The sequence below is a fragment of the Choloepus didactylus genome, chromosome 3, assembly GCF_015220235.1.
Source record: "Choloepus didactylus isolate mChoDid1 chromosome 3, mChoDid1.pri, whole genome shotgun sequence".
NCBI classification, from domain to species: Eukaryota; Metazoa; Chordata; class Mammalia; order Pilosa; family Megalonychidae; genus Choloepus; species Choloepus didactylus.
The window spans coordinates 67,288,565-67,302,676 of NC_051309.1; the positions used below are offsets into that span (position 1 = coordinate 67,288,565).

Here is a 14,112-nt window from a genome sequence, read left to right on the forward strand (position 1 = left end):
AAACTCAGCAGAACTCTACTTCTCTGGTATCAAAATCTGTTCCAGTTTGCTAATGCTGCCATTATGTAAAATACAAGAAGTGGATTGGCTTTTATAAAGGGGGTTTATTTGGTTACAAATTTATAGTACTAAAGCCAAAAACTAAGGCATCAACAAGAGGATACCTTCACTGAAGAAGAGTTGATGGCATCCAGAACACCTTTGTTAGCTGAGAAGGCATGTTGCTGGTGTCTGCTGGTCCTTTGCTTCTGGGTTGCATTGCTTTCAGCTTCTGATTCCAGTGGTTTTCTCTCTAAGTGCCTGAGAGTCTTCTCTTAGCTTCTCTAGGACAAACTCTAGGCTTCATCTCTTGGCTTAACATCTTGAAATGTCCTTCTCTCTCCAAGAATCAGCAAGAATCAGGGTCAGCTACTAGCATCACTGTCAGCTCCCAAGAATCTCCATGCAAATAATTCAATCAGAGGTTCCACCCTAATCAACAGACTAACCAGTCTTCCTCCACAAGATTCCATTAAAGATTATGGCTTTTCTGGGGGACAAAATATATACAGACCTGCACACTAAGCCTACTTATAATTATGCATAAGAGTCACCACCAGATAACCTCTTTTGTTGCTCAGATTTGGCCTCTCTCTCTAAGCCAAACTCTGCAAATAATGCACTACCCTCCCCCCTACATTGGACATGACTCCCAGGGGTGTAAGTCTGTGTCCTCGGCAATGAGGGGCATGACTCCCAAGGCTGAGCTCAACACTGGCATTGTGGGATTAACAATACCTTCCGACCAAAAGGGGAAAAAGAAATGAAATAAAATAAAGTCTCATTGGCTAAGAGATTTCAAACAGAATTGAGGGGTCATTCGGGAGGTTACTCTTATGCAAGCTTCAGCCAGATATTGCAATTTGCCACAGTATTCCAAGCCCCAACCAAAAATATTCTGGAGAACCCTAAAGAATACCCTAAACTGTATCTAACACTCTATGAAAATTTTACCTAAGTTTATTTTTTTCGGAAACTTAAAGCCTCCAGATTTTTCCTATGCCAGATAAGCCCTGAAACACAGAGGTACCAGTTTCTCCAAGAACATCAACCAGTTTCATTCCTCTACACCATAATGTCAACACTCCTTTTTAGCACAAAGACATTTGAATGGTCTGGTTGTTGGCCAGATATCCCTGAAGATTGAGAGAATGATCAAATGAGAGGGAGGAGTTATAATGGAGAATCTAGGATTTAACAAATGATTATGTCTATACATAGATGTTTCTTTTTAGCTTCTAGTGTATTTGAGTAGTGAGAAGGAATTACCTGATAATGTTAAACTGTAATCCACGGGCCTGGATCTTTGAAAATTATTGTATAACTATACAGCTTTTATCTTGTGACTGTGTGATCATAAAAACCTTGTGACTGACTCTCCCATTATCCAATGTATAGACATATGAATAATAAAATAAAGATATTCATGAAAAACAAAACAAAGTCAAAAACAGATCTAGATTCTTTGCTGAATGTGTGTGAACTGAGTAAGAGATAGACAGTGACCCATAACTGAAAGCTATGATTGGTCACTGATCATGGTGTGCACTTGTTATTTTCATAGTGTGCTGTGGACTGAAGCACTAGCAGCAAAGTTAGCACTGTATGCAATCACTCACATTTAACATAAGTTAGTACCTGAGTTTGGACCATGTTTTGAGGGTACTGGTATTATTTAGCTAAACCAGAATAACTAAAATCCATGCACTTCAAAACCATGCAAAGTAAGGACTGCCTATATAAAGTTTTCACTTTAAACCTGAAATCATTATTGCAATGCTATATAAATTAAAATATGTTCACAGAATTCAAGTCCTACTTACATTTAGGGTCCTAATCACATAGTGAAATTAACTTTTGGGGTCTCTTTTTCCCTTTCTATAATGGGGAATATTTGCACCTACATGATAATGTTGCTTCTAATTGCAAAAGAAATAGAAAGTTTATACTTCTTGACAAATAGTAAGTTTTAAGTAAATGTTTTACATATATTCAAAAAATTAACTTATGTCATTATTTTGTATCACAAACGTGAATGTAGAAATTTTCAGAGACTTCTCTTAAAGTATGGAGCTAAAGATATCTATTCATCCCTTAATCTTCTGAAATTAGTAAGTATATATCATATGAAATGAGAATTATTAGTTATATGAAATCAGAAATGTTCTCCAACATTTATAGTTAAAAGTTTGCAAATATTTAAAAAGAGTTGAAAGTTAGAAAGTTTTTGAACATTGCAATCAATTACTCTTAATTTAGCATGCTGAACTAGAATTGTTGATCTTATCCAAGACCCAGAATAATGTAAATCTCTTTGTCAATACTTCAAGCAAAGAAATTAAGCAAGCATAAATTATTTTATGAAATCTGAAATAAAGCTTAAGTAAGCTAAATACTTCTTTCATTTTCATTTTTCTTAAATTTTTATAACACCAGAGATAGACTGCCAAAATCATAATCAATAAAATTTGAAATGACATCCTTGTAGCTCCTGGACTCTGCTCTGTGTACCTTATGGGATGCCATAAAATCAGAGGAAAGAGAAGTCCAAAGTGAATAAAAGAAATGGAATTCATTGATCAAGATGATTTTTCCCCAGCCACACCACCAGTGATTATAGAGAAATTATTTGAGTATTAGGTCATGCATATTAAGGGTTAGATTTGGTCCACTGTTCTATTCACCAAATTGCAAGGCCCAATATACCTAATAAATTAAGCTATATTAAAGAAACAGCATATCATAGAAAAATTTCATCTCTATTTTCATGTTTGAATCATAATTAAAAGAATAATTATATGTTTATTTACTTTTGAAAATCAGCTGTTCAGTATGTTACTATATAGGATTTTCTTTTTCATCTCCATTTTACTGTCTGTCTTTTGGAGGGTTACTATCAACTAATATTTTTGTAAGAGTTTCTATGGAGAGAAAATAAATTGATGTCAGACAAATTTGCTCTTTTTAGAGCTACATAAAAATTTAAGAGTATTATATGGAAACAATTTAATTGACATTATTGTATTTTTCTCTATCACTTTGAATATATACTGTTCTTCATCATTTCTAAGCAGTTTAGAACACATTGATAATTTCTTATGGGATTAGTTAAGGAATTCTACATACATGGTGGTGTATACCATGGGTGATTAATGTAGTAGGCAATCCAACAAGTGAATCCCCAATAAAAGGCACAACCCTAAAAATAAAACAATATAAAATAAAAATTAGGGATGGTAAATAATATATATGACATCATTTGCAACCCCCAGATACATGAATACAACTGCAGCATTCTTGTACGTATAATTATATAATTTTTGTAAGCTGGATAAATCTACTGTTTTTCCTTCACACAGTAAAGTCACATTTTAAAACTAACTTTTGATTCCACTAAGGAAATATATTCCTTTGTTCCATCCTTTTTACTGTACATGGATATTCAGAAGATAAGGCCAATATAATAATTTTTGGACAGATTTTTCAAGAATTATTTTTGTCTATTGAGTAGCAGACATGAAAGAAGTTATAAAATGCATAAATAATCCATTGCATAAAAGATATTAATCTTTTTCCAGAAGTAAATGAATAAAAGGAAGAATGATTTAATCATTACTGGTAACATCTTGCATGATCAGAAAGGGAAATTGCCTGGATTAAGCAGTCCTAGGCTATAACCCTGATCTTTCAAATTTGATAAACTTAAAATGTTCAGTCAAAAGAGAAGCTGGTTTAAATGATTCCTGAGGTCTCTTAGATTTCCAGAGTTTACCATGTTGTTACCACATTGGCATTATAGTGATCGTTTTGTTGAAATTGTTAGAAAACAGATATTTTCCAAAAACCAGGAAGATATCAGTGAGAGCATTAATTGCATTTGAAAATAAATCTTAATTTAATTGAAATATTGCAGCGCAACATGTCTAATGCACATTTCCACTTCTACATTTCAAAAATATCCCAATTTATTTATGGTAATTTTCTGGTTGATACCTTTTTATGCTTTGCCTTCATGATTTCTTGGAGGAGCAGACACTTTCACCCCCATTGATAACTATCATAAGCAAAGAGTATAGTGTCATTATTTTAATTACACATGGATGTATATTTACAGTAGTCTTTTATTTGAGATTCCTCTATTCAAGTGGGACTTAAAGAATCTGAATTTAGTGCTATATATTCCCAAACCTAAAAAGTGATGTCGATTATCTTACTTGTCTCTTATAAATTAAGGTCGTGGCAAATCTTTCTACTTAGGGTTATCGTTAGAGGATAACTCCAGTGAAATAGGTCACCCAGGAATTGGCATATCAGGAGCAGAATGGTTAAGATATGCTGACATAGTTGACAAGTAAAATCTAGGCTTGGGGTAAAAACATGATTGCTTATTTTTCAGAGGCTCTAATATACAAAATTATCAGTAATAAATTCAATTATAAAACATAGTATATACCAACCATTATCAAGTTTTTCAAAGGTGTATGTCCTCTAGAAACTTTGTGAACAAATAAGGTTTCCAAAAGATATCGGATGTAATGTATACAATGGCAGAAGCAGGCCAAGCTGGGAAAAAGTAAAACATAAATATATGAATTTCCCTTCCAAACTTCTGGCTTCCCTTAAGAATAAGACTTTTATATTCATTTCATTTAGCTTACTACAATATTCTCTTTATTAGGAAATGATTGCTAATCATCAAGCACAGAGTTATGATCAAATAAAATATTTCAATATTTTAATCTTAGAAATGTTCAAATTTTATCTAACAACAAAGTAACTTTTACATTATTTACTACTGATGACATTGGAAATATTTTATATGGCCAGGCATAAATTGGTATGCTCACACCTGCCCCAGGAATAGATATAAATATAATAATTGCAAATGTGTGTGTATCAAATGTCTGAATATTTAAAAAGACAATTTATATGGTTTAAAATATACAAAGACTGCTTAGAATCCATGTGACATTTTATAATATTCAGAATATTTTTGAACTGTTTTGTTGTCCTTCAGCATGTACCATATATTGAGAAAGTTTGAATTTCATTTTATATAGAGTCGAAATGCAACTTTTTTGTTTTGCTTTGTTTTTTGTTTTTATTTTTTTTTTGGCTACCTAACATACTGCAATAATTTGTCTGTATGTGTGTTTTATTTTATTAGAGAAGTTGTGGGAAAACATAGAAATGCATAAAATACAGAGTTCCCTCATGCATACAGTTTCCCTCTTATTAACAGTTTGCATTAGGGTGGTTATGTTTGTTACAATTGATGAAACAATATTATAATTGTACTATTAACTATAGTACATAATTTACATTGGAGTTTACTCTTTGCATTATACAGCCCTGTGGGGTTCTTTATTAATTTTTTATTCTGGTAGCATATATACAACCTAGCATTTCCCATTAAACTGCTTTCAAGTAAACAATCAGAGGTGTTAAATAAATTCACTATGTTGTTCTACTGTCACCACCATCCATTATGAAAATTTTCCCATCATCCCAAACATTAACTCCCAATTGCCTAACCCCATCCTGATGATTATTTGTGCATGGCTTATTTCACTCAATATGTCTTCAAGATCCATCCATTTTGTCCCCATACATATGCTTGGGTCCAATTCTTTTTCTAATCACAATTTTTGGAAATATCTATTCTTTGTCAAGTAGGGGCCAAGATACAAGGCCTGAAGGACAAGGTTTAAGATATACGTGTAAAAGAAAACAATCCTCATCTTCACAGAGCTGCAAGGGAGGCAGTGAACCAAGGAGAGTTTCAAGGTTTTGTTGAAGAATATGAAGAAAATGTTCAGATAATAGGTTGAAAATATACGATATTTTGTTAATAATGAAGTTTGAATTGCCTAGGGCACAATGAAGGATTCCAGGCATTGGAGAGGACTCCAGGAAGGCAGGAAATAGGGAATTGTAGAGTGTATGGATATAGAGCATCAGGGAAAAGGATTAACCTGAAAGCATGTGCTAATATGATTCATGATTGAAACATGAATAAAACGTCCAGAGATGAGCCCTATTGCATTCAAGGCAGATAGGCAAACTGTGAGTGTTGAGTGTAGAAAGAGTTTCTGGGGCTACTTCTCTAACATCTGATGATATGGTTAGAAGCTCTAGGGAAGTGAGGCCTTAGTTTCAGTGTTGTAGTTCACTCTTGAGCCCTGTTCCTAACTCCTATTGAGTGAATAAAGAACTTCTGGGTTACACTAAGCTTGTGGACCATCGATTTGCTACAGATGATGTTGCCTTAATCCCAGTTTGTAGAGATTTCTAAGAGATCCAAATAATTGTGTGGTGTTTGACTCACACATAGAAGTCTGCCTCCTATCTGAGTTTAACAACAAACAACTTTCAACTTCCTAATATGATTAAAAGCAGTTTGGGAATATTAAATTTTGAGTATGTGGCAACTGGATAGGGCAATTGAAATTTGCTCTTCCTAATCTTGAGAAACCATTATCATCCTGAAATCAGGTGGCCTTAAAAGGCTTGTGCTTATTCTATAAATCCCAGCTAGACATCTACATTACAAAAGTGATTTGCATGTATCTGCCCTGGAATGATTTCATATAAACTTAACATATTTGTTATTTTGGAACAATGCAGAATTTAACAGTGTTGTCTGTCAGCTGATTCCTCTGAGAATGCCACTGAAATAATCGGTCTTTTCTCATGCAATGCTATATATCTGTCACATGTTATGTATGTGGTCTAAAGAAAGGAATGCTATTTATATTCTCCTTCCAAACTCTCATCACAGACTCTTTCCAAGATGAATAGGACATTCCCTGCGCTTAAGAAAATGAATAAAGTTAAATGTTTTAAGAGGCCCTAGAAAACCTGATTTCTATTGACCTAAGCATTGTCACTGAAAGCCAATCTCCCCTTCCTGCTTTGTGACTCTGTTACATTGGTTTTCTTTCTTCTCCTACAAAGAACCAAACTGTTTTCTACCACACATAATTTCCATATGAAGATTCCTTAAATTCACTAGTTACAATCTTACTCACCTCTCAAAACAACAACCACAACAACAAAAAGTTTAAGTGTCATTTTCTTAGAAAAGCCATCTCAAAACTCCCATATCAAGCCAGGTTCCCCTTTTCATACTCTCATAGCACCCACTTTAGAGTAAATATCTGTGTAATAAGTTCATATATCTATTCATACAATACATTTTATTGACCATCTCCCGTAAGTTGGCTAATATGTCAAGCGGAGGAGACAGACTGCAGATCATGGTTCATCCACTAAATAACTTTAACTCTATTGAGGGAAGTAAACAAATTGTTATGGGAGTATATAATTATACAATAATAAGTTGTATAAAGGAAAATATTTTAGAAGGATCTTAGTGATGGAAGAAGTAGGAAACATCTGAGCCTATATTTGAAGTTTGATTAAAAGATAAGGAGGAATTTTTTTAAAAAGCAGTAGAAGCGATGTCATTTGTAGAGGCCTCTGTGTGAAAGGGAACATGATCGGTGTTAAGTACAAGAAAGGAGGCCAGTAAAGCTGGAATATAGGCATTTAAGGGAAGGGAAAGTTTGGCTTAAGACAAGAAGTGCCAAATATGTTCTCCCTCTTCTAGTATTTCTATGACCTAAATAATTATATGCCACTTCTTAATATACTTTGAGTTTCTTCAGTGCATCAAATTATGAAATTGTCGGGGTCTTTACTCCACATTCTAATAACCCTCTTAAACAATTATCCTCTTTCCCTTTAATTCAGAAAACCACCTTTGGGGGATGGAATCATTTCCAAAAGACACGAACCACCATAATTAAGAATTTTGCTTTGATATCTGCCCTAGTCTTCTTTTTCTCATTTTACTTAGAGTACTATTTAAACTTTGAATTTTAACTTATGAAAGGTAACTTGTAAAAACTTTTTATCCCTCCTACTTATAATTTATGTTCTAATTTCTCACATAGACAATGTTGTCAAGGAATTTTTAGAGAAGTATTTATGTTTTGAACCCTATTTGTAATCTCAGCTTTATGCTTTAAATCTTCTTTGAATGATATTTCTGAATTTCCATATTTCTTCTGTTATTGAAATGTTAAAAATACAATTGTAATCATTATCAACTTAATCATCTCTACTTTAAGGTATACTAATTAGTTTGTCACTTATAAATTTGCTGTTGTGTAAACACTATTTATGGTAAACTAAAATATATTTTCCTTAAGATTGAACCCATTTTAGTGGAGTTTAAACCATACTTTACTTACATAATGTCTGGTTAATAGTTCATCTTCTCCTTTATATTTACAATATTTTGTCACTTACTGTACTACTGGATGGCATAATCTTCCAGAACTCTCTTTCATATCATATATGTATGGAATCCTCAAATAAAACATGAGGTATATTAGAAGAGGTCCTGTGTATTCAGCCAAAAATACCTGGAAATAAAAAGATTTAGATTAAACAATATATTTAGCTTCATGGGTATTATTAAGTTTAATGAAGTATGGTTTGCATATATGATCATGAGACTGTCCACAGATTAATACACCACATGAAATGGTGAGGTGACATGTGACCCCACTAAACTGCAGCAGACCTAAAAAAGTAATATAGCCTTTCATTCAACAAATAAACAAGGATCTGAGAATAAAACAAAAGGAGCAAAATTGATGAGATTCATTCACTTTGTTAAGCAAATATTATGATTATGACATTATTTCCATAAACGTTCTTCTGAACACATCAACATATTGAAATAAAATTAACAAATATTACCTCATATGTAAACTCTACCAATAAACCATTAGCTCCTGATTCCCTAACCCCACCCCAGCCCCTGGTAACCTGTATTCTAGTTTCTGACTCTATGAATTTGCTCATTCTAATTTTTTCAAATCAGTGATAGCATACAATATTTGTCCTTTTGTTTCTGTCTTATTTCATTCAACATGATTTCTTCAAGGTTCATCCATGTTGTCACATATATCAGAGCTTCATTTCTTTTTACAACTGAATAATTAACCATTCATCTGTTGGATGAACACGTGGGCTGCTTCTATCTTTTGGCATTTGAGAATAATGCCTCTATGAACATCAATGTGAAGAAATATATTTGAGTCTCTACTTTCAATTCTTTTAGGTATATACTACAGGTGGGATTGCCAGGTCATACAGTAATTTTATACTTAACTTTTTAGGAACTGTCAAACTGTATTCTGCAATAGTTGCACCATTTTACATTCCTACCAGCAGTGAATGAGAATTCCTACTATTCCACATCTTCAACAATTCTTATTTATCATTTTTTTTTAAATAGTAGCCATCTTGGAGGGTCAGAAATGGTACTTTTAGATTTGATATTCATTTCTCTAATGGCTAAAGATGTTGAACATCTTTTCATGTGTTTATTGACCATTTATATATCTTCTTTGGAGAAATGTCTATTGAAGTATTGTGTCCATTTTCTAATTGGGTTGTTTGTCTTTTTGTTGACTTATAGGATTTCTTAATATATTCTGGGTATTAAACCCTTATCAGATATGTGGTTTCCAAATATTTTTAAATATATTGTCCTTTTACTTTCATGATGAAGTCCTTGGATGCACAAAATTTATAATTTTGACAAAATCTGATTATTATATTTTTTTCTTTATTGCTCATGCTTTTGGAGTAATATTTAGGTATTTGATCCACTTTGTGTGAATTTTTGTAAATAAAGTTTCCCCCTTCGTTCTTTTGCATAAAAATATCCTTTTTCCAGTACCATTTGTCGCAGATACTGTTGTTTCCCCATTCAATGTACTCAGCTCCCTTCTCACAAATCAATTGGCCATTGAAGTTAGGGACTTTTTGTGAACTCTCAATTTAATTCCATTGGTCTATATTATTTTCCTTGTGCCAGTGCCATGCTTTCTGATTACTGTAGCTTTATGCCAAGTTTTAATCAGGAAGTCTGAGTCCTCCAACTTTTTTTCTTCTTTTTTTTTGAGATGATTTTGAACATTCAGGGCTACTTACCCTTCCATATGAATTTGATTATTTCCATTTCTAGTGATTGCAGTGAAGCAGTAAATTTCTTTGGTAGAATTCACAACTTAACAATATTTACTCTTCTAAGCCAAGAACATGGAGCATGCTTCCCTTTATTTAGGTCTTCCATGATTTATTTTACCAGTATTTTGTAGTTTTTCATGTATAAGTCCTTTACATCCTTGGTTAAATTTATTCATTTGGTTGTTACTGCAAATGGATTTTTTTTCTTGATTTCCTTTCCAATTGCTCATTATTAGTGTATAGAAACACTACTGATTTGGGGGTGTTGTTCTGGTATTCCAACACTTTGCTAAATTCATTTATTTGCTCTGGGAGCTTTGTAGCGGATTTTTCAGGATTTTTCTGTATATAGAATCATGTTATCTGCAAACAGGAAAAGTTTTACTTCCTCCAATCCAGTTTGCATGACTTTTATTTCTTTTCCTTGCCTCATTTCTCTGGCTAGAACTTCCAGTACAATATTGAAAAACAGTGGTACCAGAGGGCATAATTGCTTGGTTCTTGATATTCAGGGAAGAGTTTTCAGTCTTTCACCATTGAGTATGATGTGAGCAGTGGATTTTACATATACATTCTTTTCATGTTGAGGAAGTCACCTTCTATTCCCAGTTTGCAGAATGTTTTTTATCAAAAAAGTGTGTAGATTTTCTCAAATACCTTTTCTGCATCAATTGAGATGATCAAGTGTCTTATTCCTTCATTCTGGTCATATGGTGTATGACATAAATTGATTTTTTATGCCAAACCAGCCTTGACATCTGGGATGTTTCCCACCTTTTCATGGTGGATAATTCTTGCAATGCACAGCTGGATTCAGTTTTCTAGAATTTAGTATTTTTTTGAGGATTTTTGCATCCATTTTCATACAGAATATTCATCTATAATTTCTTTTCTTGTGGCATCTTCATCTAGCTTTTGTGTTAAAGTGATGTTGGCCTCATAGAATGAATTAGAAAGTGGCTCTTTCTGTTCAATTTTTGGAACAGTTTGAGTATGATTGATGTTGATTCTTCTTGGAATGTTTGGTAAAATTCACAAGTGAAGTCACCTTGCCTTGGGATTTTCTTAGTTGGGAGATTTTTGGTTTCTGATTCTATCACTTAAATTGTTATTGATCTGTTGAGATCTTGTATTTCTTCTTGATTCAGTGTAGGTAGTTGGCATGCTTGCAGGAAATTCGCAATTGAATCTATACTATCTACTTCATTGGCATGTAGTTTTTCATAGTATCCTCTTGTATTCCTTTTTATTTTTATGGGATTGGTAGTACAGCCCCCTTTTCATTTCTGATATTAGTTATTTGTGCCCTCTCTTAATTTTGTCTTTGGCAGTCTAGCTAAAGGATTGCCAGTTTTATTGATCTTTTCAAAGAGCTAACTTTTGCTTTCATTGATAATATTTTTTTAATTCTCTATTTCATTAATCTCTACTACAATCTTTGTAACTCCCTTCCTTCTTATCACTTTTAATTTGGTTTGCTTTTCATTTTCTAGCTGCTAGACCTGACAGTTTAGGTCTCAGATTTGAGATCCTTCTTCTTTTTTAATGTAAGCATTTAGAACTATAAATTTCCTTCTCAGGACTGCCTTTGCTGCATCCCATAAGTTTTGGTACAATGTGATTTTGTTTTCATTCACCTAAAGATATTTCCTAATTTCTTTGTAATTTTGTCTTAGATCCACAGGTTGTTTAAGAATGTGTTTAATTTTCACAATTTGTGAATTTTCCTGTTCTATCTCTGTCATTGATTTCTAGCTTCATTACATTGCAGTCAGAGAAGATGTCTTGTATTGTTTAAGTGTATTTGAATATATTGAGACTTGATGTGTGACTTGATGTTTTAGTTCCCTTGGCTGCTCAAGCAAATGCCATGCAATGGGTTGGATTTTCAACAAGAATTTATTAGCTCATAGCTGTGAGGCTGTTGGAGTCCAAATCAAGGCATCATCAAGGCAATGCTTTCTTTCCAGAGACTGGTATCCTGGGACTGGCTGCTGTGATCCTCAGTCCTGATCCCTCGGTCACATGGCAATGCATATGCCAGCGTCTTCTGGCTTCTCCCTTCTCTTCTGGGTTCCTCTGTTCTTCAGCTTCTTGCTTCCCACAGCTTCCATTTCATCTGTCTGAATTTCATTGTGCTTATAAAGGATTCCAGTAACAGAATTAAGACCCACCATGATTGAGGTGAACCACATTTTGATGAAGTAATTACGTCAAAAATTCCTTGCAATTTTTTGCACCCTCAGGAATGTCTTAAGTTTAAGCTATGTTTTTCTGGGGTATGTACAGCTCTAAATTACCACACTTATCATGTGGTCTCTCCTGGAGAATGATTGAGAGAGGTATGTATATTCTGCTATGTTGCATGAATTGTTCTATACATGTCTGTTTGGTATAGTTTGTTTTCAATACTGTTCAAGTCTTCTATTTCCTTTTTCATCCTCTGTCTGTATGTTCCATCCATTACTGAAAATAGTGCATTGAAGTCTCTTACTATTAATGTAGAATTGCCTATTTCTGACTTCCTGTCTGTCAATATTTGCTTCATATATTTTGGGGCTCTGCCATCAGATACATATGTATTTAAAATTGTTATGTCTTTTGATGACTTGCCCCCTTTATTAGTTTATAGTTATCTTTTTTGCCCCTTTAACAATTTTTTACTTAAAGACTATCTTATCTGATGCTAGTATAGGTACCCCAACTCTCTTTCAGTTACTATTTGCATGGCATATTGTTTCCAACATTTTACTTTCAGCCTGCTTACAATTTTGAATCTAAGATGAGTCTCTTACAAACAGTATATACTTGGATCATGCTTTTTTATCCATTTTGCCAATCTCTGTCTTTTCACTGCAGAGTTTATTTAATTTACATTTAAAGTAGCTAATGATAATGCAGGAGTTTCTTCTGCTCTTTGCTATTGGTCTTTTTAAGTCTTGTATATTTTTTGTCCCTCAATTCTTCCCTTAATGCCTACATTCACATTTATTTTATTTTTGTAGTGAACTATTTGAGTCACTTCTCATTTTTTTTTATTTATTTCATATACTTTCTTTGTGATTGTGATGGGGCTTAAATTTAACATCCTATACGTATAATAATCACATTTGATTTGATACCAACCTTAAGTTCAAAAGCATATACCTCAAACACTGTCCCTTTACCCTTCCACTCCACCCCCCCACCCCCCATGTTCCCATGTTTTGGTTGAACTGATACAAATTATAACATTGTACATTGTATGCCCAAAACCATGGATTTAGCATTACTTTTTATGCATTTGCATTTTATAACCTGTAGGAAGTAAAAGTGCAGCTGCATACCAAAAAGTAAAATACAATAATACTGGAATTTATAATTCCTTTCCTTTCAGTCTCAAGAAATCCGTTTAACGTTGCTTGTAGGGCAGGTCTAGAGGTGAAAAACTGCTTCAGTTTTTGAATTTCTGGTAATATATTCATCTTTCATTCATTTCTAAAAGAAAATCTCACTGGATATGAAATTACTGGTTGGCAATGTTTTCTTTCAGGACTTTAAGTGTTTTCTCACTGCCTTCTTGCTTCCCTGGTTTCTGATGAGAAATTGGCACTTAATATTAGTGGGACTTCCTTGTCCATAATATATGTTTCTTTGCTCTTGCAGATTTCAGGACTCTGTCCTTGTCCTTGGTTTTTTACAGTTTGACTGTTATAAGTTTGGAAATGATTTTCTTTGAGTTTATCTAGTTTGGGGCTCATTTGCCCTCTTGAATGTGTATACTTCTGTCTTTTATTACATTTGGGAAGTTTTCTGCCATTATTTCTTTGAATATTCCTTATGCAACTTTATCTTTTGTTTTCCATCTGGGGATCCCATCAGGTGCATATTGGTGTGCTTCAAGGTGTGTCACAGGTATCTTAGACTATTTTCACTTGTTTTCCTTTTTTAATTTTTCTTCTCCCCAGTCTGAGTCATTTCAATTTTTTGTGATTGAGTTCACTGATTCCTTCTTCTGTCAGCACTAATCTACTGTGGAAACCT

At 33.4% G+C, this 14,112-nt stretch overlaps 1 protein-coding gene across 1 annotated transcript in view; it reads right to left on the minus strand.

Moving 5' to 3' along the window:
- The window catches only part of TECRL (trans-2,3-enoyl-CoA reductase like), a 182,003-nt gene that overhangs the window by 40,139 nt on the left and 127,752 nt on the right, over nucleotides 1-14,112 (minus strand). Inside the window, exons 5-7 of the mRNA XM_037828952.1 lie at nucleotides 8,356-8,471; nucleotides 4,497-4,602; nucleotides 3,166-3,238 (exon numbers count right to left, since the gene is read on the minus strand). Of these exons, the coding sequence (XP_037684880.1) occupies nucleotides 3,166-3,238; nucleotides 4,497-4,602; nucleotides 8,356-8,471 (295 nt within the window). The remainder of the gene's footprint in view (nucleotides 1-3,165; nucleotides 3,239-4,496; nucleotides 4,603-8,355; nucleotides 8,472-14,112) is intronic.